A 26,089-nucleotide genomic window follows, 5' to 3' on the forward strand; every position below is an offset into this window, starting at 1 on the left:
TACCCCGTTCAAATGGCACTTAAATCTTTTGTCTTGCCCCATTCACCCTCTGAATGGCACACATACACAATCCATGTCTCAAGACTTAAAAATCCTTCTTTCACCATCTACACTGATTGAAGTGGATTTAACAAGTGACATCAATAAGGAATCATAGCTGTCACCTGGATTCACCCGGTCAGTAGGTTATGGAAAGAACAGGTGTTCCTAATGTTTTGTACACTCAGTGTATTTAGCAGATCTTATCTTAAAAAAATTATAATTACAAGTATAAACTTCCGCCGTACAAATCCAAAACCATTATCAGTGATTTTGATAAGTCAGGTGCACCTTGATCTCTTGCCTGTAGATATTTACCCTACTGTACCTTTCAAATATTGAATTATTATATTATCAACTACCCAAGCTGGATTGAAATAGCTCAACATGCTCACTTCTCTTGGATACAGGGAAACTGATTGGCTCCAACAAAGGATGGGCACATCCAATAAGAAATGGTCACAAGGTGCACTTCCACCAATAAGTGCACAAGGACAAGGGATTGTTCTAATTCCTTTGAACAAGAAGGAGAGAAGGCTGTGATCGCCTGGACTGCACAATGAATCAATGACTGTGGGTAGATGATTAACAATAATTCAATATGGTTTGTTGTTGAATTTATGAATCAAGTTTGTCTCCACACACCATTCTATTTCTATCCCAACAAGACAGAACTATAGAAATGCTCGGTTTTTAACAGAATCTGGTTGCAACCCCCCCATTTTATGGCAGCATGTCTCCCTAACAACCATTTCCTATAGCAGGATGTCTGAGGACAAATGACATATAGGAAATCTAATAACGTTCTTGTAAAAGACTTCCCTTTGTCTCAGAAAAGAGCAAACATTTTTAAATACACAGAGATTGATATAAATATTCAATACAATAGAAGAATAACATCCATTTTCAAGACAATTATAGTGCTTCACAAAGCTTTTATTTACATGCACCATTTTTCAGACATACATAACATAATGCAAAGTGGAAAAATACATGAGGAAAAGCCAACAAATCAAATATGGTTGTGGTCAATCAATCAAATGTATTTATAAAGCTCTTTTTACATCAGCAGATGTCACAACTCAAACAGCAAGCAATGCAGAAGCAATTCATGGAGGACCAGTGAGGTAAATAAGAACATCGGTAGGCAGTGGGTGTCGATCTACAGTACGTGACGTAATACTGTTAAATTACTTTAAAGGCGCAATCTGCAGTTTGAACAACAAAGCGGACACTCCCGCCGCTGATTTGGTAAACTGCTGAGGGATGGGGTTGGAGAAATGTAAGCACTTTCAAACTCATGGACCGACCCTCCATGATATCACACTAATAGTTAACCTTGTTGAGGCTATAGTGTTTGTTTACATTTAGGGTTGAATGGGTTACGACAGTTGAGGTAAGCACATGAGGCATCTATGTTGCATTCTTCAAGAATCAATGGGTATGCATCATTCATTTGAAAGTCTAAAAACGGACATTGCAACTGCAGATTGCTCCTTTAATGATACAAACAACTTGTTTCAGCATAAAACCAGCCTGTCAAATGGTTAATCATCCCAAAACCAATCCAATTACTGTATTCTAAATATGTTGAATTAGGAGTTTAAATCCATCGAAATTAATTACCAAGACCTCCTTTGTTGCTATGAAGTTAGTTAACGTCTCTTCACGTAATCCTACTCCATGTGGGCAATCAACTCAAAATATTGACTTCATATTTTTCGGGGCAATAATTCAGAACATTGAGAGTTTATTGCTTCTGATTCTACGTGGAATGTTATTTTCCATAATCATATTTTAGGCCTAGCCTATATGTCAATATTTAGCATGAGTAAATGCTTGTAAAATGTTCAAAAATTAGATTTAAGCTGTAATTACATCACTTTAAGGAATAACAACCAGCCAACAACTGGGCCCGCAGTCATAAAGTGTCAGATTTGGAGTGCTGATCTAGGATCAGGTCCCCCCTTTACAAGCAGAATCTTGTCATCCTTTTCAGGGTTTATCACAGGAGTATTGAATACTAAAATCATATAAGAAAATTCAAACACAAGTTACATACAGTACAATTAACACAATGTGGATTACCTTGGACTTGATATTACACATAAAAACCATGTTTTATTATATAGGTGCATGGAATTGTGCACTGATGCAAGGCTTTTCAAAAACAATTGTTTATTTTGTCCTCTTTTCTGCTGAGAACATACCAGTAAAAGCATAAAAAGCTGAATCAAGTATCTACAACAAAAGGGTCACATTCGCTGGAGCTTGTTAGATGTAACCAGGCAGTCAACCACTGGACTGACAAATGGTTTGGTAAAAATATTGTTTGGTTAAGAAATATGACATGGGAAGCAGGGTAAAAAAAAAAGTTTGATATATATATATATATCAGTGTTTACAATCCACCACATAAGGACAAATCCCTGAGACTTAAAAGCAGTGTCTACTTCACATAAATCCCACTGATAACACTGGTGTTAAAAAGGTTAAAAAACATTTTTTAATGTCACTGTCCCAACAGACTACACACATGTCCAGGGCCTGTATTCACAAAGCACCTCAGAGTACAAGTGCTAATCTAAGATCAGTTTTTGCCTTTCAGATCATTATGAATAAGAGTGAGGACCTGGTCCTAGATCATCCCTTCTACTGGCAGACGATTTGTGAATACATGCCCTGAAAGCAGACTCAAGCCTCCTTGTTTTTTGGAACATGGTTTAGGGTACAAGAAGCTCATCTCCATCTTGTCTTCCAGACACGTGCAGATCTAAATATGTAATGCCTGATAATAAAAACAAGAAAATCATTGAATACTTGACACTTAGCCCTGCTATACAATCAAGTTGCACAATATGCATGAGTTATGAAAGCTCATCTGCAATGATCACTATACTGATCAGGGTTGGGTTCAATTCCATGTCAATTCAGCAAGTACACTGAAATTTCATTGAATTACCTTAACTGAAATTCAAACTGACCCCAAACTTGACACTGTTCTGAGACCGGGCACTGGGTAGTACAGTACCTCAGCTAGCTTGGAACCCAGCTTGGGGAAGAAGAGGTTTGTTTGGAGCTGGAGAATCCCCCTGCTGTACTTAAGTTATTAGTGATCTGAGTATCAGAGCGCAGGGGCGAGTGGTCAAAGCATAAGCCAAGGCAGTCAGCGTCCATCAGCTCATTACGTATGATGTCACAGTCCAGGATGCCGTTGAACCCCTCCAGATCAAGGTCTGCAGGTATTGGGAAGTGGTCCTGAGCATTCAACTGCAAAAGGCTTCCAGATCTGCTGTTGGTACAAGAGCCACCAAGCTGCATACAAGAATTTCTACTGGGAGACGGAAGGTGCTGGAGAAGCTGGTTGGCCTGCTGGGACAATTCATTGCTTGAGCACAAGACTTCATTGTCAGGTGTTGACAAGCCAGCCTGAGCCCACCAACCGGGCACTGAGGAAGTCTGTGAATTCGGACCTGCAGCACAGTCCCGGATTGATGATGACATAGGGTCCTTGCGGAGAAGCATAGCATTCCGCTGGGAATTCTGGGACAAAGTGACAGAGGTGCTGGCTTGTGACATCATCGGGTCAGAGTGTGTGAGCATGACGTCGCTGACTTGGCTGCCATGGGTCTCCAGGTTCATTAGGTCTTGCAGGGTGTGGTGGTTGTTGAAACGAGAGGACAGGCAGGAGAAGGAAGCTTGGTGGTTCTCCTGGATGGTCTGCATGGGGGACTGACGTAGGGAGGCCACTGAGGAGGGTGGGGGGCTGAGCAGGAAGATGGTGCCGGGAGGGCCAAAGCTGCCAGAGGACGGGACGACCAGACTACTGCTGCTGCTGCTTCCTGGACACGTGTAGGTAAACACTGAGCTCCCCGTCTGATTGGTTATGCTCTCCACTTCCTGCCCCTGGGGCTGCTGGGACGCTGTCAGGCTGATGTTGTCAAGAAAGTCGCCCATCAGGTGGTCAGGGAGCCCGTCGTTGAGGTTCATAGTAAGGGCCATGTCGCCCAGACCGAGGGTGGCGGTGGAGGGGGACAATCTGCTGGGACTGGAGTAGAGCATGGGGGAGAGGGGCGCGATCGAGTCGTCATCCAGAGACTCGTCCAGTTCCGGGTTGGCCAGGATGGGGGAGAGGCGCCCACTGACCGTGCTGGCGTTGGAGTTGGTACGTGACCTGAAGTCTGTCCAGGTGTCCAGTTCGTCGCTGCTGCGAGACGTGGGACTTCCTGTCCACTTGGACAGGCTAGAGGACAAAGATAAACTCTCAGAGCTGCCATCTTGGAAGGTTTGTAGGCCTAGAGATGCCTTCTTCGCGGCGCGGCCTCGAGCACCTTTGATCAGCTTGTTGCTGTTGTCCATGGATACGGCCCGTCGTCGTGGAGCTTTGCCACTTTTCCCAACCTCTGGGTTTACCATCCACCAGGAACTCTTCCCCGTTCCTTCATTATGCACCCGCATGAAACGACTGTGGAGAGAGAGGTTGTGTCGGATGGAGTTCTGGAGACAGAGGAGAGGGTTGGTTAGAATTAGGTCACTTCAGTTGTGTAATTAGTGTTACTACTCAGGTTTAAGAGCAACAATATAACGTGATCATTTTTTTTTTAATGGAGTGAGCCCAATACACGTGGATTTAGCAGTATTGATTTAATTGCTGATGCAAATTTGTGAATCGTCTTTGATGTTAAAAGATTCTTGGCAGTAAGTGGTAACTTTGCTCCAAAAAGTTGTTTTTCCTATGGAGACTTGTGTAAAATATCAACCTCTGTACTCAACTATACATAAACTGGGCACTAAGCAGAAAACACTAATATACACTGGTTATTACACTGCAGTTAGTTATACAATGCGTGTCTTCTTCTGGGAGATACAGTATTCCACTGCAGCTGTGACCCATTTTCTGTCTTCTGTAAAAGGTCTAACAGCTTTCCCTGGAGATATTCTCAACCATGTAGCGTCTAAATGAAAGTCTATTCAGGCTACACTAACCGAGTACTGCCGTAGAGCAGAGGAACCAGCGCAGTAAGTCATCTCTGGCACTGCAGCACCAGGGCTCAGAGGGCTGGGCTAATGGCATGTATGGATGGGAGTGGTTCTAGTCTTTCTACCATTTAGGCTAGAGTCAGCTGACAGCTTGATTGGTGGTATACAAATTAGATATGTCCCATATGGTTTCAGGTTGCATAATAGCCTACGTAAGCATTCCGCTAGAATCACACAATAGTCTACAAAGCTGGGAAGTTCTGTGATGTGAGAGATGACTGAACAAGTCTGTCCACGATGTACTATGGGTCATTGGGCCTGACCATGCCGGTCTATATTTTACTTTGGGGTCAATGGGTTGGTCTTGTGAAATCAAACTTCTAGCAAAGCCCTCAGCCCTCGCTTACTCCAAGCCAATTAATTACAGGGTTAAATAAAACCGTGAACCTTTTCATCACCCAGTCAGTAAGAAGTGAAACATGCTTCTCCTTAACTCTTAATGACTCAGCCTGTCTTTGTTATGGACTAGCCTGGCAAGGTGCTCATGACTAAGGTTAGCAGATCAGGGTAACACAAACCTACCTCATTAAGATCCAAATGTATTCTTTGTTACATCATTTGTATTTTCCCCATGTATAATCCAATCAAACTACAAAGGCTCATTCTTGAGAACCCATGTAGCCCAATCCAGAACTTTTCCTTGTAGGCCAAGTCATAGCATATAAACGTTTGATTGTTGTGATGCCTTTAAAAAAGAACAAAGCCTTTAGGTGGGTTTTTTTTTTTAGCTCAGCTGGGACTGACGTCAAAAGAAAGTTAATTATTTGTGGCAGAGACAGTCAAAAGCCTAAGCCCCTTTCCTTTCCCACATTCTAGGCTTTTCCAAGATCTTGGAACTTCACGTTCACTATTCAGTTAAATGAATGCCTTTGTTGCCAAGCTATGTAGTTGAACTCAAGCCCGCTACGGAAGAGTAGGAATTACATTTTCCACAACCCTCAGGCAGCGACAAGTCCCAGCCCATTTAAATGAAAACCTCCTCAAAAAGTATTGTGCAGCGTGCAGACTTCGGGTTCTCTCCCCGAAGTGCTCTTCTGTGTGGAGAAAGAAACAGGGGTACGCATGTTGGCTTCCTCCTCCAACCTGTCACACCAGTAGGCTAGCTGGCTGGCCAGTGTGGTCACATCTAAAAAGGATGTCGACTGACACGGGGATGGATGTGTGCAACACTACCACGAGGCCTGTGAACCGAATACCTTGACAATTATTCTGCATGTCTTTTGTCACTGATGTGACATTAAACAAACACATGGTAAACACTCTTCCAGTTGTGGAAAATCAAAATCAAATCAACTAAGCAAGATTCTATGGATTCTCTGATGGAATTGCAGAGTGAAAAGATATCACATCTAAAACATGATTCCTGTAGAAAGACTGTGCCAAAAGCACCCAGTGCAGTGCTCCCTTCCCCCACCCTGTCAGTGCACAGCAGCGCTAGCAGCCTTTAAGCAAAGCCTTGTGAACAGACAGGGCCTCTCCCTCACACACAAACCCTCCATTTCTGTCACCCTCTACTACCCCCCCACTTCTCTCAGGCTCTCCTGCTATCTCTCACTGCTGACCAACAGTTTCCAGTCAGCTGATTGATTGTGCTCAGGCCACCAGCCAATGAAAAAAAGGAGGTATGGAGCACAACTGCCAATGGCAAGCCTCCCATTGATTTAAAGCTAATCGTAGTAGGTAGGCCCATAACACTGCATCAGAGCATTAGCAAGGGCTGGCACTATTACTGTATTATCGTGTAAGTAACGGACAATTCTAGACAATAACGTGAACAAAATGCCTAACTGTCTTAAGTAGACATAGTTAACCCAATAGCAGTTTACTTTCTACATGGAGGGTAAAGTTGTTCATTTTTGGACGAGCACAGTAGAACGGTAGTCGGGAGTAAAAATCTTAGTTCCCAAAAGTTTCAAGCGGTCAAAACCATTGGTTTTTGAGACGTGGGTTTCACCAAAAATGTGTTGTATTAATTAAGGATGTCATAGCTCATTGTCAAAGACGCATTATGATGGATTACAAGCTCAAAACATCTTTCAACCAAAATGATTACGCTCAATTGCAAGACAATTAAATGTTACCCAAAACTCCATAACCGTCACAAAAATCTTACAATAGCTACAGCAAAAGGGTTGGTGATCCATCTAGCAGCCTCACATGATGCATAGAATCAATACTCTAAAAATAAGGTTAGTTACGTGTTGAACGAATTGGGTTGACTGCAAGGTTAAATAAAAACTACATTCAAGGTTGAATATAAGAACTGGTGTATGACAAAACAGCATTATCACAGTGGGAGCTGGATTAACTACTGTATATCAGAGATAAGATGTACATTATTTCACCCCTTATTTTTGTCACTAAGTCTCCATATACAGGGCATTGGGAAAGTATTCACATCCCTTCACTTTCTCAACATTGTTATGTTACAGCCTTATTCTAAAATTGATTTACATTTTTTTTCCCCTCAAACACAATACCCCATAATAACAAAGTGAATAGGTTGACATTTTTTGCAAATGTATTAAAAATAAAACAAATGCCTTATTTACATAAGTATTCAGACCCTTGGCTATGAATTTTGAAATATACAGTGGGGCAAAAAAAAATTTGGTCAGCCACCAATTGTGCAAGTTCTCCCACTTAAAAAGATGAGGCCTGTAATTTTCATCATAGGTACACTTCAACTATGACAGACAAAATGAGAAGAAAAAAGATCCTGAAAATCACATTGTAGGATTTATTAATGAATTTATTTGCAAATTATGGTGGAAAATAAGTATTTGGTCAATAACAAAAGTCTATCTCAATACTTTGTTATATAGCCTTTGTTGGCAATGACACAGGTCAAACATTTTCTGTAAGTCTTCACAAGGTTTTCACACACTGTTGCTGGTATTTTGGCCCATTCCTCCATGCAGATCTCCTCGAGAGCAGTGATGTTTTGGGGCTGTCGCTGGGCAACACGGACTTTCAACTCCCTCCAAAGATTTTCTATGGGGTTGAGATCTGGAGACTGGCTAGGCCACTCCAGGACCTTGAAATGCTTCTTACGAAGCCACTCCTTCGTTGCCCGGGCAGTGTGTTTGGGATCATTGTCATGCTGAAAGACCAAGTCACGTTTCATCTTCAATGCCCTTGCTGATGGAAGGAGGTTCACTCAAAATCTCACGATACATGGCCCCATTCATTCTTTCCTTTACAAGGATCAGTTGTCCTGGTCCCTTTGCAGAAAAACAGCCCCAAAGCATGATGTTTCCACCCCCATGCTTCACAGTAGGTATGGTGTTCTTTGGATGCAACTCAGCATTCCTTGTCCTCCAAACACGACGAGTTGAGTTTTTACCAAAAAGTTATATTTAGGTTTCATCTGACCATATGACATTCTCCCAATCCTCTTCTGGATCATCCAAATGCTCTCTAGCAAACTTCAGATGGGCCTGGACATGTACTGGCTTAAGCAGGGGCACTGGCACTGCAGGATTTGAGTCCCTGGCGGCGTAGTGTGTTACTGATGGTAGGCTTTGTTACTTTGGTCCCAGCTCTCTGCAGGTCATTCACTAGGTCCCCCCGTGTGCTTCTGGGATTTTTGCTCACCGTTCTTGTGATCAATTTGACCCCACGGGGTGAGATCTTGCGTGGAGCTCCAGATCGAGGGAGTGGTCTTGTATGTCTTCAATTTCCTTATAATTGCTCCAGTTGATTTCTTCAAACTGCTTACCTATTGCAGATTCAGTCTTCCCAGCCTGGTGCAGGTCTACAATTGTTTCTGGTGTCCTTTGACAGCTCTTTGGTCTTGGCCATAGTGGAGTTTGGAGTGTGACTGTTTGAGGTTGTGGACAGGTGTCTTTTATACTGGTAACAAGTTCAAACAGGTGCCATTAATACAGGTAACGAGTGGAAGACAGAGGAGCCTCTTAAAGAAGAAGTTACAGGTCTGTGAGAGCCAGAAATCTTGCTTGTTTGTAGGTGACCAAATACTTATTTTCCACCATAATTTGCAAATAAATATAAAAATCCTACAATGTGATTTTCTGGATTTTTTTTTCTCATTTTGTCTGTCATAGTTGACGTGTACCTATGACAAATTACAGGCCTCATCTTTTTAAGTGGGAGAACTTGCACAATTGGTGGCTGACTAAATACTTTTTTGCCGCACTGTAGCTCAGATGCTTCCTGTTTCCATTTATCATCCTTGATATGTTCCTACAACGTGATTTGAGTCCACCTGTGGTAAATTCAATTGATTGGACATGGTTTGGAAAGGCACACACTTGTCTATAAGGTCCCACAGTTGACAGTCTTAAATGAAGAAGTTTGGAACCACCAAGACTCTTCCTAGAGCTGGCCGCCCAGCCAACTGAGCAATCAGGGGAGAAGGGCCTTGGTCAGGGAGGTGACCAAGAACCTGATGGTCACTGACAGAGCTTCAGAGTCCCTTTGTGGAGATGGGAGAACCTTCCAGAAGGACAACCATCTCTGCAGCACTCCACCAATCAGGCCTTTACAGTAGTGGCCAGACGGAAGCCACATGACTGCCCCCTTGAAGTTTGCCAAAAGGCACCTAAAGACTCTCTGGTCTGATGAAACCAAGATTGAACACTTTGGCCTGAATGCCATGCGTCACATCTGGAGGAAACCAGGCAGCACTTAGCACCTAGCCAATACCATCCCTATGGTGAAGCATGGTGGCAGCATCATGCTGTGGGGAAGTTTTTCAGTGGCAGGGAGATCAGCCAGGATCAAGGGAAAAATGAGCAAAGTAGAGCGAGATCCTTGATGAAAACCTGCTCCAGGGCGCTCAGGACCTCGACTGTGGCAAAAGTTCACCTTCCAACAGGACAACAACCCTAAGCACACAGCCAAGACAACGCAGGAGTGGCTTCGGGACAAGTCTCTGAATGTCCTTGAGTGGCCCAGCCAGAGCCCGGACTTGAACCCGGTCGAACATCTCTGGAGAGACCTGAAAATAGCTGTGCAGTGATGCTCCCCATCCAACCTGAGAACTTGAGGGGAACTACAGAGAAGAATGGGAGAAACTTCCCAGATGCCATGATTCTGAAACAGGTCTTTGAAAACCTCTTTAGGAATGGGGTTTTATTGAGGGAAGGGTCTGAGTACTTGTGTAAATGTGATATTTTTGCAAATGTATATAAAAAAACAAATACATTTGTCATTATGGGGTATTGTGTGTAGACTGATGAGGAAAAACAATAATATATTTTTGAATAAGGCTGTAACGTGACAAAATGGGGAAGTGAAGTGGTCTGAATACTTTCCAAATGCACTCAAATGCACCAATAACCAAACGGTACCGGGGGACCGTCAGACAGATGTTGTGAAGCCTGTGTATAACCACCATGTATGTGTTCGTGAGAGTCTCACCTTTACACAGAGGGGTTATATTATTGTGTAACCCAAACTGTTCAGACGATCGTGAGAAGACCGATTTTCGGGATGTCTCATGGTCTGACAAACACCGCTCTAGCTCGGTCACATTTCAACGCAGATGCGGAAGTTTTATATAGGCTGATGTGGTGGATTGGGACATCCAATGAAAAACAGATCTCTAGCTTAAAGTGATGGATTTTTATATTATGCTAATTGATTTCCACATGGGCGTTGACATGGACCTTATTAAAATGTTCCCCAAATAAGCTTTGTTGTACAATAAAAAAAAAAGTAAAAGGTCAAATACACCATTTCAAAACAGTCAGCAATAATCGAATAATTCAGGGCTTATACCTAGGCTAAAAATAAACCTACCACAATGATAATTTCATCTAAACAGTTGAACCTTTTTTGCAATAATTACTGGATGTGGCTTTCAAGTCGGTTTAAGAAAATGCCCTTTTATTCCTCTTGTAAAATTGTTCTATTTTAATTTTAAACTGCATCGTTAGGAATGGCTCGTAAGCATGCATTTCACGGTAAAAGCTACATCAATTGTATTCGGCGCATGTGACATACAATTTGATTGTAAATTTGATTTTACTAACTTGTAGCAGGGCATTACAGAAAATGAGCAAAGGTCTAGTAAACAATCACTCAAGCTAGTGAGTACCGTAATTTCCGGACTATTAAGCGCACCTGAATATAAGCCGCACCCACTGAATTAAATAAATAAAATATATATATATATATAAATAAATAAATAAATAAATAAATAAATAAATATATATATTTTGAACATAAATAAGCCGCACATGTCTATAAGCCGCAGGTGCCTACCGGTACATTGAAACAAATGAACTTTACACAGGCTTTAACAAAAACACGGCTTGTAACAAAAAAAAAAAAATAAATGTTGCAGTAAGCTTTAGTTGTCTTTTTGCACTGAGTCAATTCCTCACGCTGCTGTTTCCAACGTCTTATCATCGACTCATTAAGACCAAGCTCCCGTGCAGCAGCTCTATTTCCTTTTCCAACAGCCAGATCAATCGCCTTCAACTTGAAAGCTGCATCATATGCATTTCTCCATGTCTTTGCCATGATGAGGGTGACAAAATGACTACCGTAATCAGAATGATGGGAAGTTTGAGAGCGCTCGATTTAATCAAAACAGTAAACAAAAAAGTTGTTTGACCTTAACCCGTTCGGCAATTTCATTGGTCTAATGAAAGCTTCATGCCGCCAAAAAACTGAGCACGTCACAGAATGTGTTTTTTTGGGAAAAAAATTTTGAAAGCGGGAAAAATCCATATATTAGCCGCATCATTGTTTAAGCCGTGAGGTTCAAAGCCTGGGAAAAAAGTTCCGGTTTATAGTCCGGAATTTACAGTAGCCAGCTAATCTTCATATTTAAAGTTGAGCCAAATTGGATCCATTTGTTATCTAACAGGGTAGAACAGTTTATGAACACCCTTCTGTCCGTCTCAACCTTTGAACAGCATGCTAACCTGTCCACTTTGTTCAGATGTTGAAATCAATTGGCATACCTTATTTCTCAGATTGAGAACAAGTTGCCAATTCCTTATATAAATTGTGTTTATGCTTATTGCACAGACTAGACAGCCAGTATAACAGTCTTTGGCTAAAATGCTGTTAGTGGTATGTGGTACCGCAATAAACGCGACACACTGAGCAAGCATTTTCTAGAATGACTAAAGGTTCATAGATAGTCCTATTTGAGTAGTGTCTGCTCTGCATGTAATTTGAGACATAAGGGTGTCATTAAAAGGTCATCTTTTCTATTACAGTCAAATCATGTCTTCATGTGTCAAGTCCACATGACCGATTTGGTCAGACCAAATCTCAAATTAGCAAGTTGAAACCGCTTGTCAGAGGAAGAAGTGATCTCATCTTTGTTGTAGTGTGTGGCAGGGGGAGAGGATTGGTGTGTGTAAACAGGAAGAGGTGAAGCGAGAGGTTTCACTCTCGCCAAAATAAGCCCAATGTGTTTCTATGGGCTTATTTTGGACCCAAACTTGTCACCTGCCTTCAGCACAACTCCTATTGTTAGGACGGAGACATGAGCGTCTCCTCATTATATCCAGATCTCTGGTATAAATGGTAATGTGCACATAGCCCAGGAGTTAAATAGATGAGACCAAAAAGACAACATGAACGAACCAGCAGACAAACGCTCAAAAAAATATACAAATAATTTAAATGATACACGCATTAGGAATTACATGCAAAACAAATAGGAATTCATCTAATGAGTTTGATATGGCCCAGCCCTATGTTATCACTATGATCATTATTCCTAGAGAAGCCTGAACATTACTGATAAAATGGAAATTGGCAGATGACGAAGTACCTCCACTGGGGAAAAATAAAAGGGAAAGCACTCCCTTCCCAGGTATGATTAGGCTGCTGAGGACTAGTGGGACTCCCTTCCCAGGTATGATTAGGCTGCTGAGGACTAGTGGGACTCCCTTCCCAGGTATGATTAGGCTGCTGAGGACTAGTGGGACTCCCTTCCCAGGTATGATTAGGCTGCTGAGGACTAGTGGGACTCCCTTCCCAGGTATGATTAGGCTGCTGAGGACTAGTGGGACTCCCTTCCCAGGTATGATTAGGCTGCTGAGGACTAGTGGGACTCCCTTCCCAGGTATGATTAGGCTGCTGAGGACTAGTGGGACTCCCTTCCCAGGTATGATTAGGCTGCTGAGGACTAGTGGGACTCCCTTCCCAGGTATGATTAGGCTGCTGAGGACTAGTGGGACTCCCTTCCCAGGTATGATTAGGCTGCTGAGGACTAGTGGGACTCCCTTCCCAGGTATGATTAGGCTGCTGAGGACTAGTGGGACTCCCTTCCCAGGTATGATTAGGCTGCTGAGGACTAGTGGGACTCCCTTCCCAGGTATGATTAGGCTGCTGAGGACTAGTGGGACTCCCTTCCCAGGTATGATTAGGCTGCTGAGGACTAGTGGGACTCCCTTCCCAGGTATGATTAGGCTGCTGAGGACTAGTGGGACTCCCTTCCCAGGTATGATTAGGCTGCTGAGGACTAGTGGGACTCCCTTCCCAGGTATGATTAGGCTGCTGAGGACTAGTGGGACTCCCTTCCCAGGTATGATTAGGCTGCTGAGGACTAGTGGGACTCCCTTCCCAGGTATGATTAGGCTGCTGAGGACTAGTGGGACTCCCTTCCCAGGTATGATTAGGCTGCTGAGGACTAGTGGGACTCCCTTCCCAGGTATGATTAGGCTGCTCAGGACTAGTAGTGAGTCTTTTGTTTTCATCCTCAGCTGTATAGATCTGTTTTACATAAAGAACGGCTCTCTCACCATCATCATAGCTATCCTTCGTCACGTCCCAAATGGCAGCCTATTCCTTATATCAAGCACTATGGGCCACCTAATCAAACGTAGATCGCTATAAAAGGGACTCATTTGGTACACTTGTGTTTAACTGCCCCTTGGTTATGATCTTGTGACTGACAACTGTTCTAATAAATCCACTTAAACCACAAATCACTAGCAGTTTTGTATTTATTTAAAAAAGGCAAGTCAGTTAAGGACTAATTCTTATTTACAATGACGGTCTACCCCGACCAAACCCTAACCTGGACAACGCTGGGCCAATTGTACTCCGCCCTATGGGACTCCCAAATATGGCCGGTTGTGATACAGCTTGAAATTGAACCAGGGTCAGTAGTGATGCCTTTAGCGCTGTAATGCAGTGCCTTAGACCGCTTCTCTTCTTGGGAGCCCAAAACAATTGGTTAGCCTAAAGTGTTTTAAAAGTTGCAACTAATGACAAAGATTGCTTTACAAGAAGTGTTTATTTTTTGTGATTAGAGATTTGCATGGAGGCCTGCAGGCCAGAAGTCCTTTACTACATGGTTTCACCAAACTCGGTCCTCGGGACCCCAAGGGGAGCAAGTTTGGGTTTTTGCCCTAGCACTAAACAGCGGACTCAAAATAATCATCAAGCTTTGATCATTTGAACCAGCCGTGTAGTAATACGGCCAAAAACAAAAACGTGTAGTACTACGGCCAAAAACAAAAACGTGTAGTAATACGGCCAAAAACGTGTACCCCTTGGGTTGTTTTTTTTCCCCTCTCGCGCAACGCTGCTCTACTAGATGCAAATACCCTTAGTCTCAGGTTTCCACTAGTTACCACAGCCACAACGGCTAGATTGTAAAAATTTACTGAAAACAATTATTGTTATGAATTTAAGGTTAGGCTACCCCATTCACAGACGCAAACTGTTTTAGTGCCCATTGCCAATAGTATCTTCTGACTGGGAGAGTTTTGTTAAGCACCCCGATGCTTGATGTAAACATTAACACACGTCGCTTGCGGTACTGTTTTGGAAACAAAGAACATATTTTTGTAAATCAGCAAGAAATAAGTTTCAAAAAACAAAAAGGTTCAATTACTACACACCTTTATAGGGTTAGCGGTCCCACACAGCCATATATCCATGTTACAGACCTTGTATACAGAAAACAGACAGAAGACAACAGGTACCTGTGCTATATGGCTACTCTGAACACCTGTGTGTAAACGTAACTCGGGAAGTCACCCATATAGCTGTATGGATCTGTGCAAAACTGCTACAGTAAGTCTATCGGTTTTATTTATCAGTGATGAAAGACAATGGCCATATGTTTCAAAAGCCATGATTAATCAACGTTTCTAAACATTTAACACACAGCATGGGGATTGTAGTTCACGAGCCGGTCGTGGGCGAAGCTAATGGCTGAACTGCTAGGGGAAGGCAAAATGCCACCTAGAGTTTAAGAGCTAGGGTTAGACATAAGGTTAGCAGTGTGGTTATGGTTAAAAATCGAATTAAGAGATAAGTAGGGTTTATGAATTTGTGGTTGAGGTAACGACCACTGATACGACTGTCAGTCAGAGGAACTCTAGAATCCTAGTAGCCTAGCCTGGATCTAAAATTAAGTAAAACTGAACAATTAGCCTATAGCCCAAATCAACCAAACCAGAGCAATAATGTAAAGTACTCAGAACCCTTGACATTTTCCACATTTTATTACAGCCTTAATCTAAAACTGATTAAATATAATATTTCTCAATCTACACACAATACCTCATGACAAAGCGAAAACAGATGTATTAAGAAAAAAGAAATACCTTATTTACATTAGAATTCAGACCCTTTAATATGAGACTCGAAATTGAGCTCAGGTGCATCCTGTTTCCATTGATCATCCTTGATGTTTCTACAACTTGATTGGAGTCCACCTGTGGTCAATTCAATTGATTGGACATGATTTGGAAAGGCACACACCTGTCTATATAAAAGGTCACACGGTTGACAGTGCATGTTAGAGCAAAAACCAAGCCAAGGAAAAGGAATTGGCCAGAGCTCCGAGACAGGATTGTGCCGAGGCAAAGATCTGGGGAATGGTACCAAAACAATTCAGCAGCATTGAAGTTTCTCAAGAACGCGGGGGCCTCAATCATTCTTAAATGGAAGTTTGGAACCATCAAGACTGTTCCTAGAGCTGGCTGCCCGGCCAATCGGGGGAGAAGGGCCTTGGTCAGGGACCAAGAACCCGATGGTCACTGACAGAGCTCCAGAGGTCCTCTGTGGCGATGGGAGAACCTTCCAGAAGAACAACCATCTCCGCAGCACTTGCAGCCCACTTGGCGTTTGTCAAAAGACACCTAAAGACTCTGACCATGAGAAACAATTTTCTCTGGTCTGATGAAACCAAGATACACAGTTGTAGAAGTTTACATAAACTAGTATTAATGACTCCACCCTAAGTGTTTCAACCACTCCACAAATTTCTTGTTAACAAACTATAGTTTTGGCAAGTCGGTTAGGACATCTAGTTTGTGCATGACAAGTATTTTTTCCAACAATTGTTTACAGACAGATTATTTTGTATCACAATTCCAGTGGGTCAGAAGTTTACATGCACTAAGTTGACTGTGCCTTTAAACAGCTCGGAAAATTCCAGAAATGTACATGGCTATAGAAGCTTCTGATTGACTCAAATGATGTCAATTAGCCTATTGACATAATTTAGTCAATTGGAGGTGTACCTGTGGATGTATTTCAAGGCCTACCTTAAAACTCAGTGCCTCTTTGCTTGACGTCATGGAAAAACCAAAAGAAATCAGCCAAGACCTCAGGAAAAAAATTGTAGTCCTCCAGAAAGTATAAACGACATGGGACCACGCAGCCGTCATACCGCTCAGGAAAGAGACGCATTCTGTCGCCTAGAGATTAGTGTACTTTGGTGAGAAAAGTACAAATCAATCCCAGAACAGCAAAGGACCTTGTGAAGATGCTGGAAGAAACAGGTACAAAAGTATCTATATCCACAGTAAAACGAGTCCTATATCGACATAACCTGAAAGGGCGCTCAGCAAGGAAGAAGCCACTGCTGCAAAACCGCCATAAAAAAGCCAGACTATGGTTCGCAACTGCACATGGGGACAAATATCGTACTTTTTCGATAAATGTCCTCTGGTCTGATGAAACAAAAATAGAAATGTTTGGCCATAATGACCATTGTTATGTTTGGAGGAAAAAGGGGAAGGCTTGCAAGCCGAAGAACACCATCCCAACCGTGAAACACAGGAGTGGCAGCATCATGTTGTGGGGGTCCCTTGCTGAAGAATGGACTTGTGCACTTCAAAATAGAGGGCATCATGAGGTAGGAAAATGGTGGATATTTTTTTATTTCACCTTTATTTAACTAGATAGGCTAGTTGAGAACAAGTTCTCATTTGCAACTGCGACCTGGCCAAGATAAAGCAAAGCAATTCGACACATACAGAGTTACACATGGAATAAACAAAACATAGTCAATAATACAGTAGAAAAAAGAAAACAAGAAGTATATATACAGTGAGTGCAAATGAGGTAAGATAAGGGAGTTAAGGCAATAAATAGGCCATGGTGGCAAAGTAATTACAATATAGCAATTAAACACTGGAATGGTAGATGTGCAGAAGATGAATGTGCAAGTAGAGATACTGGGGTGCAAACGAGCAAGATAAATAAAATAAATACAGTATGGGGATGATAGCCCATCTGTAAACAGCCCATCTAAGTACAGGTGCAGTGATCTGTGAGAGCTGCTCTGACAGCTGGTGCTTAAAGCTAGTGAGGGAGATATGAGTCTCCAGCATAAGTGATTTTTGCAGTTCGTTCCAGTCATTGGCAGCAGAGAACTGGAAGAAAGAAGACCAAAGGAGGAATTGGCTTTGGGGGTGACCAGTAAGATATACCTGCTGGAGCGCGTGCTACGAGTGGGTGCTGCTATGGTGACCAGTGAGCTGAGAAGCCGGGGCTTTACCTAGCAGAGACTTGTAGATTACCTGTAGCCAATGGGTTTGGCGACGAGTATGAAGCGAGGGCCAACCAACAAGAGCGTACAGGTCGCAGTGGTGGGTAGTGTATGGGGCTTTGGCGCAACATTTCAAGACATCAGTCAGGAAGTTAAAGGTTGGTCGCAAATGGGTCTTCCAAATGGACAATGACCAAGCATACTTCCAAGTAGTGGCAAAATGGCTTAAGGACAACAAAGTCAAGGTATTGGAGTGGCCATCACAAAGCCCTGACCTCAATCCTATAGAAAACTTGTAGGCAGAAATGAGAAAGCATGTGCGAGCAAGGAGGCCTACAAACCTGACTCAGATACACCAGCTCTGTGAGGAGGATTGGGCTAAAAATCACCCAATTTATTGTGGGAAGCTTGTTGAAGGCTACCCGAAATATTTGACCCAAATTAAACAATTTAACCTGTTGGGGGTAGGGGGCAGTATTGACACGGCCGGATAAAAAACATACCCGATTTAATCTGGTTACTACTCCTGCCCAGTAACTAGAATATGCATATAATTATTGGCTTTGGATAGAAAACACCCTAAAGTTTCTAAAACTGTTTGAATGGTGTCTGTGAGTATAACAGAACTCATATGGCAGGCCAAAACCTGAGAAGATTCCATGCAGGAAGTGGCCTGTCTGACAAGTTGTTGTTCATCTTGGCTCTTTTTATTGAAGACTGAGGATCTTTGCTATAACATGACACTTCCTACGGCTCCCATAGGCTCTCAGAGCCCGGGAAAAAGCTGAATGATATCGAGGCAGCCTCTGGCTGAAACACATTATCGCGTTTGGCAAGTGGCCGATCAGAGTACTATGGGCTTCGGCGCGTGCCCGAGTCGACCCCATGCTTTATCTCTTTCGTCTGTTTACCTAAACGCAGATTCCCGGTCGGAATATTATCGCTTTTTTATGAGAAAAATGGCATAAAAATTGATTTTAAACAGAGGTTGACATGCTTCGAAGTACGGTAATGGAATATTTACAATTTTTTTTGTCACGAATTGCGCCATGCTCGTCACCCTTATTTACCCTTTCGGATAGTGTCTTGAACGCATGAACAAAACGCCGCTATTTGGATATAACAATGGATTATTTGGGACCAAACCAACATTTGTTATTGAAGTAGAAGTCCTGGGAGTGCATTCTGACGAAGACAGCAAAGGTAATAACATTTTTCTTATAGTAAATCTGACTTTGGTGAGTGCTAAACTTGCTGGGTGTCTAAATAGCTAGCCCTGTGATGCCGGGCTATCTACTGAGAATATTGCAAAATGTGCTTTCACCGAAAAGCTATTTTAAAATCGGACATAGCGAGTGCATAGAGGAGTTCTGTATCTATAATTCTTAAAATAATTGTTATGCTTTTTGTGAACGTTTATCGTGAGTAATTTAGTAAATTCACCGGCAGTGTTCGGTGGGAATGCTAGTCACATGCTAATGTAAACAGCTGGTTTTTGATATAAATATGAACTTGATTGAACAAAACATGCATGTATTGTATAACATAATGTCCTAGGGTTGTCATCTGATGAAGATCATCAAAGGTTAGTGCTGCATTTAGCTGTGGTTTGGGTTTATGTGACATTATATGCTAGCTTGAAAAATGGGTGTCTGATTATTTCTGGCTGGGTACTCTGCTGACATAATCTAATGTTTTGCTTTCGTTGTAAAGCCTTTTTGAAATCGGACAGTGTGGTTAGATTAACGAGAGTCTTGTCTTTAAAATGGTGTAAAATAGTCATATGTTTGAAAAATTGAAGTTTTTGCATTTGAGGTATTTGAATATCGCACCACGGGATTACACTGGCTGTAGAGTAGGTGGGACGCAAGCGTCCCACCTAGCCCATAGAGGTTAAAGGCAATGCTACCAAATACTAATTGAGTGTATGTAAACTTCTGACCCACTGGGAATGTGATGAAAGAAATAAAAGCTGAAATAAGTCACTCTACTATTATTCTGACATTTCACATTCTTAAAATAGTGGTGATCCTAACTGACCTAAAACAGGGAATTTTACTAGGATTAAATGTCAGGAATTGTGAAACTGAGTTTAAATGTATTTGGCTAAGGTGCATGTAAACTACCGACTTCAACTATAAACTCTTTGGCCTGAATGCCAAGCGTCACGTATGGAGGAAACCTGGCACCCTCCCTATGGTGAAGCATGGTTGTAGCAGCATCATGCTCTGGGGATGTTTTTCAGTCGCAGTGACTGGGGGACTAGTCAGGATTGAGGGAAGAGATCCTTGATGAAAACCTGCTCCGGAACGCGCAGGACCTCAGACTGGGGTGAAAGGTCACCTTCCAACAGGACAATGACCATAAGCACACAGCCACAAGACAAGGCAGAAGTAGCTTCTGTACAAGTCTTGATGTCCTTGAGTGGCACAGCCAGAGCCCGGACTTTAACCCGGTCGAACATCTCTGGAGAGACCTGAAAATAGATGTGCAGCGACGCTCCCCATCAAACCCGAGAGCTTAAAAGCCCCATATACTACCCACCACTGTGACCTGTATGCTCTCGTTGGCTGGCCCTCACCACATATTCGTCGCCAAACCCACTGGCAAAGGTAAAGCCCCACCTTATCTCAGCTCACTGGTCACCATAGCAGCACCCACCCGTAACACGCGCTCCAGCAGGTATATTTCACTGGTCATCCCCAAAGCCAACACCTCTTTGGCCACCTTTCCTTCCAGTTCTCTGCTGCCAATGACTGGAACGAATTGCAAAAATCACTGAAGTTGGAGACATATCTCCCTCACTAACTTTAAGCATCAGCTGTCAGAGCAGCTTACCATTCATTACAGCCTATCTGTAAATAGCCCACCCAACTACCTCATCCCCATATTGATTTTTTTTGCTCCTTTGCACCCCAGTATCTCTACTTGCACATCATCATCTGCACATCTATCACTCCAGTGTTTAATTGCTAAATTGTAATTATTTTGCCACTATGGCCTATTTATTGCCTTACCTCCCTAATCGTACTTAATTTTCACACTGTATATAGACTTTTCTATTGTGTTATTGAGTGAATGTTTGTTTATCCCATGTGTAACACTGTTGTTTGTGTCACACTGCTTTGCTTTATCTTGTCCAGGTCGCAGTTGTAAATGAAAACTTGTTCTCAACTGGCCTACCTGGTTAAATAAAAGGTGAAATAAATACAAATAAAATCTATTTTCTATTTAACAAAAATGTCCAAAAACCTGTTTTTGCTTTGTTATTATGGGGTATTGTGTGTAGATCGATAAGGATTTTTTTTTAAATGCATTTTAGAATAAGGCTGTAACATCACAAAACATGGAAAAGGTCAAGGGGTCTGAATACTTTCCGAATGCAATGTATATTAGAGGTCGACCGATTATGATTTTAACGCCGATACCGATTATTGGAGGGCCAAAAAGGCCGGTACCGATTAATCGGCCGATTTTAAAAAAAATTATTTATTTGATATAATGACAATTACAACAATACTGAATGAACACTTATTTTAACTTAATATAATACATCAATAAAATCAATTTAGCCTCAAATAAAATGAAACTTGTTCAATTTGGTTTAAATAATGCAAAAACAAAGTGTTGGAGAAGAAAGTAAAAGTGCAATATGTGCCATGTAAGAAAGCTAACGTTTAAGTGCCTTGCTCAGAACATGGGAACATATGAAAGCTGGTGGTTACTTTTAACATGAGTCTTCAATATTCCCAGGTAAGAAGTTTTAGGTTGTAGTTATTATAGGAATTATAGGACTCTCGATACTATTTGTATTTCATATACCTTTGACTATTGGATGTTCTTATAGGCACTTTAGTATTGCCAGTGTAACAGTATAGCTTCCGTCCCTCTCCTCGCTTCTACCTGGGCTCGAACCAGGAACACATCGACAACAGCCACCCTCGAAGCAGCGTTACCCATGCAGAGTAAGGGAAACAACTACTCCAAGTCTCAGAGCGAGTGACGTTTGAAACGCTATCAGCGCGCACCCGGCTAACTAGCTAGCCAATTCATAACAGTTAGACCAGCCTAATCTTGGGAGTTGACAGGCTTGAAGTCATAAACAGCGCAATGCATTGCGAAGGGCTGCTGGCAAAACGCACGAAAGTGCTATTTTGAATGAATGCTTACGAGCCTGCTGCTGCCTACCATCGCTCGGTCAGACTGCTCTATCAAATCATAGACTTAATTATAACATAACACACAGAAACACGAGCCTTAGGTCATTAATATGGTCGAATCCGGAAACTATCATCTCCAAAACAAAACGTTATTCATGTTACATTGCACAACCTTCAGTGTTATGTCATAATTACGTAAAATTCTGGCAAATTAGTTCGCAACGAGCCAGGCGGCCCAAACTGTTGCATATACCCTGACTGCGTGCAATGAACGCAAAATGACCATTTCACCTGGTTAATATTGCCTGCTAACCTGGATTTCTTTTAGCTAAATAAGCAGATTTAAAAAATATATACTTCTTTGTATTGATTTTAAGGCATTGATGTTTATGGTTAGGTACAGTCGTGCAACGATTGTGTTTTTTTCGCAAATGCGCTTTTGTTAAATCATCCCCCGTTTGGCGAAGTCGGCTGTTTTTGTTAGGAAGAAAGTCTTCACAGTTCGCAACGAGCCAGACAGCCCAAACTGCTGCATATACCCTGACTCTGTTGCAAGAGAAGTGACACATTTTCCCTAGTTAAAAGAAATTCATGTTAGCAGGCAATATTAACTAAATATGCAGGTTTAAAAATATATACTTGTGTATTGATTAAGAAAGGCATTGATGTTTATGGTTGGAGCAACGTGTACCTAAGCGATTATATGCAACGCAGGACAGGCTAGATAAACTAGTAATATCATCAACCATGTGTAGTTAACTAGTGATTATGATTGATTGATTGTTTTTTATAAGATAAGTTTAATGCTTGCTAGCAACTTACCTTGGCTTCTTACTGCATTCGCGTAACAGGCAGGCTCCTCGTGGAGTGCAATGTAAAGCAGGTGGTTAGAGCGTTGGACTAGTTAACCGTAAGGTTGCAAGATTGAATCCCTGAGCTGACAAGGTAAAAATCTGTCGTTCTGCCCCTGAACAAGGCAGTTAACCCACCGTTCCTAGGCCATCATTGAAAATAAGAATGTGTTCTTAACTGACTTGCCTAGTTAAAAAGGTCTAAAATATATATATTTAAATCTGACAAGTCGGCATCCAAAAATACCGATTAATCGGTCGACCTCTACTGTATATGGCTCTGTCCTAAACGCGAGACCACACCTGATTGTCCTGAATTTCTCTGAATGGTCTTCATCAAGAGAGCTGAATGACAATTGGTGCATCTTTTTCTATTACAGTACAACACTGCATCATGGGGTGACAGGAGAGCTGTTGGCAACAGTCATCAGTGATATCTGCGAGGGACCGGGCAGTCCCTGGACAGTGCTGCATGATTGAATAAATTCTGGGATCTCATCTAATACACACCGAGAGACATGGTCTAACAGCATACCATACTGTGGTCCTTGGTATGCATGTGATTGAATGCGTCCGAGTGTCTGTTTGAATGCACCTTTAAAATGTTGGAATACTTCTTGATGTAATGTGAATCAAATAAAGTATTTAACGTGTGTGTGCGCCTGTCCACTACAATATGTACATTATGTACCTAAAAGGTGGATTTAGTCCAAGTGAAAGCAGTGCATTTCTTTATCAATTCAGACGCCACCTTCATATGACGGCGTACCTTAAAAACATGGGCTCGGTCACACAGCACTTTGTTAGTATTCTGACTGAACGCATAGTTCCCATATCAGTGATGTCACCCCACTACCACTGCTTACCTTCCAGCCTGCAGAGCTGTTGCTGTCCCCTTTGTCCTTGAAGTAAGTGACAGATCTCACCATCCAATCATAGATCTGGGCTAACGTCAGCCTCTGGTCCGGGGAGCTCTCTATGGCCTGGGTGATGAGGTCCGCATAGGAGTAGTTCCCCCAGGCATTCCTCCGAGTTGAGGACTTCCTAGGTTGGGAGGCCAGGCCATTGAGAGCTGTGAAAGCATGTGTCTGTGAAGCATGCGTCTCCTCTTTTGAAGTTGGGGTTAGTACTTCTTCCTTAGTGGCGGAGATGGTTTGGTGTTCAGATAAGTTATTTGTGTTCTGAGGTATAGTTATGCCACCATTCACATTGTTGACAGGAGTGGAGCTAGAGATGCTGGGCGCTGTGACATAATCCTCCTCGTCCTCCGGGATGATGTCATCGTTCGAGTCGGGCTTCCCTGTGTTGGACTCGGGTCGAGGCAGAGGCCAGGTACAAGACCTTGGTCGTTTCTGGGGCTCGAAGTCTGGATCGATGTCAATATCATTGTGCGGTACTTCAGCCATATTCCTCTCCTTGGTTTGTCGCTTGTATTCGGTATACACTGATTAACAAAATTGCATTCCATTAATAAAATGTTATTTGTTTGGTTATCATGCATAATATCAGCATGACATTACCAGACTCATATTAAAACAATGAGTACAATAACTAGTACCCACATTCCACACATCCAGCTGATAGAACTCCACGTGCGTCCAGTCGACTGTCTTCTCTGCTGATCGCAGCAAAACTGATGGCGCGGCTTAAAAGTCCCTTGTTTTATGTGCATTGAGATAGCGTCTGTTTGTACTTTGTAAAAAAAAAAAAAGTTATATAATTTGTTAATACATACGTTAAGGGATTCAATATAATTCCATCACCTATCTTGGGAATGGCGTGTAGCGCGTCCTCAATGAATAGATAACGTTAGCTACTCAATCAACAGCGCTCCGTTTGCCCGTGTTCCTTTACCATTTCCAATATGCGGGTTACATCAAAATGTAAAACTAGCACCTTCACATACCGAGTGCAGCTGCCATCTTGACCATTTCCTTTCGAAGTCCTTTATTATTCGTTTAGCTATGAGCAGAGCACCACCGAGAGCCCTTTCCCTGCCTCCAGTGAGCTAGCTACTGGTTACCATCGAGACATTTTCAGCATTTGCACCGAGTCCAATTGTAGAGTTAAGCTACTTACAAAATGTTGCATGTCGAAATTCGAATAAATAAAACATTCGCTCCGTCTGTGACTCTGCGCTACCTCTCCTCATCTCGAGTAGTCGTGCACACCACACACACAACCTCCAAGGCCATCCCTAACTGGCACCTAGCACTGTAGTACAATACAATTAGCCTAGCAACTAGTAGTCCCAGAGGACAGAACAGACCTGCGCTAAAGGAATCGGCTTTTAAAGAGACACGCTGTATCGCATCACATTGACAGGTTGGAACGTTTCAAGTGACGTTAAGTGAACGTAACATACTAATGCCGCGTTCATGTGCTAGTCGGAACACGACATTTTCCGGCTTCCTACTGGTTGTAGTTTATCAAGTGCTGCGTTCAATGAATTAGCTAATTGAAAATGTCCGAGTTTCCTAGTTCAGACTAGTACGTGAATGCAGCACAATAATATAATTTAAAGGCCAATATGCAGGACTCTAATTTCCGTTTATGTGACAAAACAAGCACTCAGAATGTAGAGAATCATTGTACCATCTAAACCGCTGTGAAATATATTTTTAATAACCAAACATGTTGTATTTTCAGCAGGTGGAAGCTAGTGTACAAAACCATAAGTATAAAAACCAAAAACGAAATGTATGAACTGAAAGCATAGAAATAGCACACATAGAACATATCTACCACTTCGTAGACTTGCTTTCAATGAGAATTACAAATCTATAACTCAATTTCTATGTGAATTGGGTCAGGTCACCCAAAAAGTTATTGCAGCTTTAATACAGTGACGTGTCATCATAATTCTACAGAATTACAGAGGTACTTACTTGGAATTTAAAATAATAATTATAATACTATTATGATCATGAAATCGCATTGGAGGGCAAAATTACACAAGGTGCTGCACAGTCAAGGTATGTCATCATGTCTTAAACTACAAGGTTATGCCCAGTAATCTATGTTTCCTAGCCTGGTCCCAGATCGGTTGTCTCCTTCTATATCCTGCTCCCAGATCTGTTGTCTCCTTCTGTACCCTGGGCCCAGATCTGTTGTCTCCTTCTATAGCCTGGTCCCAGATCTGTTGTCTCCTTCTATAGCCTGGTCCCAGATCTGTTGTCTCCTTCTATAGCCTGGTCCCAGATCTGTTGTCTCCTTCTATAGCCTGGTCCCAGATCTGTTTGGGCGCTTGCCAACTCCATTGCTTATTGTCA

General features: G+C 42.3%; 1 protein-coding gene across 2 annotated transcripts; it reads right to left on the reverse strand.

The window, feature by feature from the left end:
• Positions 1–939: 939 nt before the first annotated feature.
• On the reverse strand, positions 940–25,151 carry LOC106611315 (forkhead box protein O3-like). 2 transcript variants are annotated; one of them, XM_045723670.2, is made up of 4 exons: positions 24,724–25,151; positions 24,380–24,509; positions 23,684–24,261; positions 940–4,536 (listed from the first exon to the last, which is right to left on the reverse strand). In XM_045723670.2, exons 3-4 carry the CDS (start codon positions 24,221–24,223, stop codon positions 3,076–3,078), a joined length of 2,001 nt encoding a protein of 666 aa, XP_045579626.1. In that variant the 5' UTR covers positions 24,224–24,261; positions 24,380–24,509; positions 24,724–25,151; the 3' UTR covers positions 940–3,075. The 2 variants fall into 2 exon arrangements, with proteins under 2 accessions (XP_045579626.1, XP_014066839.1); XM_014211364.3 differs by having other exon boundaries at positions 23,684–25,151.
• Positions 25,152–26,089: the final 938 nt, after the last annotated feature.

Source organism: Salmo salar, chromosome 09 (genome assembly GCF_965601325.2).
Source record: "Salmo salar chromosome 09, fSalSal1, whole genome shotgun sequence".
In the NCBI taxonomy this organism is placed as follows: Eukaryota; Metazoa; Chordata; class Actinopteri; order Salmoniformes; family Salmonidae; genus Salmo; species Salmo salar.

Coding starts and splice junctions, on each gene's coding strand:
- LOC106611315 (XM_045723670.2), bottom strand. CDS start 24,223: ATGGCTGAAGTACCGCACAATGATATTGACATCGATCCAGACTTCGAG. Junction 4,537..23,683: donor ACAGCTCTGCAGGCTGGAAG/GTAAGCAGTGGT, acceptor CTCTGTCTCCAG/AACTCCATCCGACACAACCT.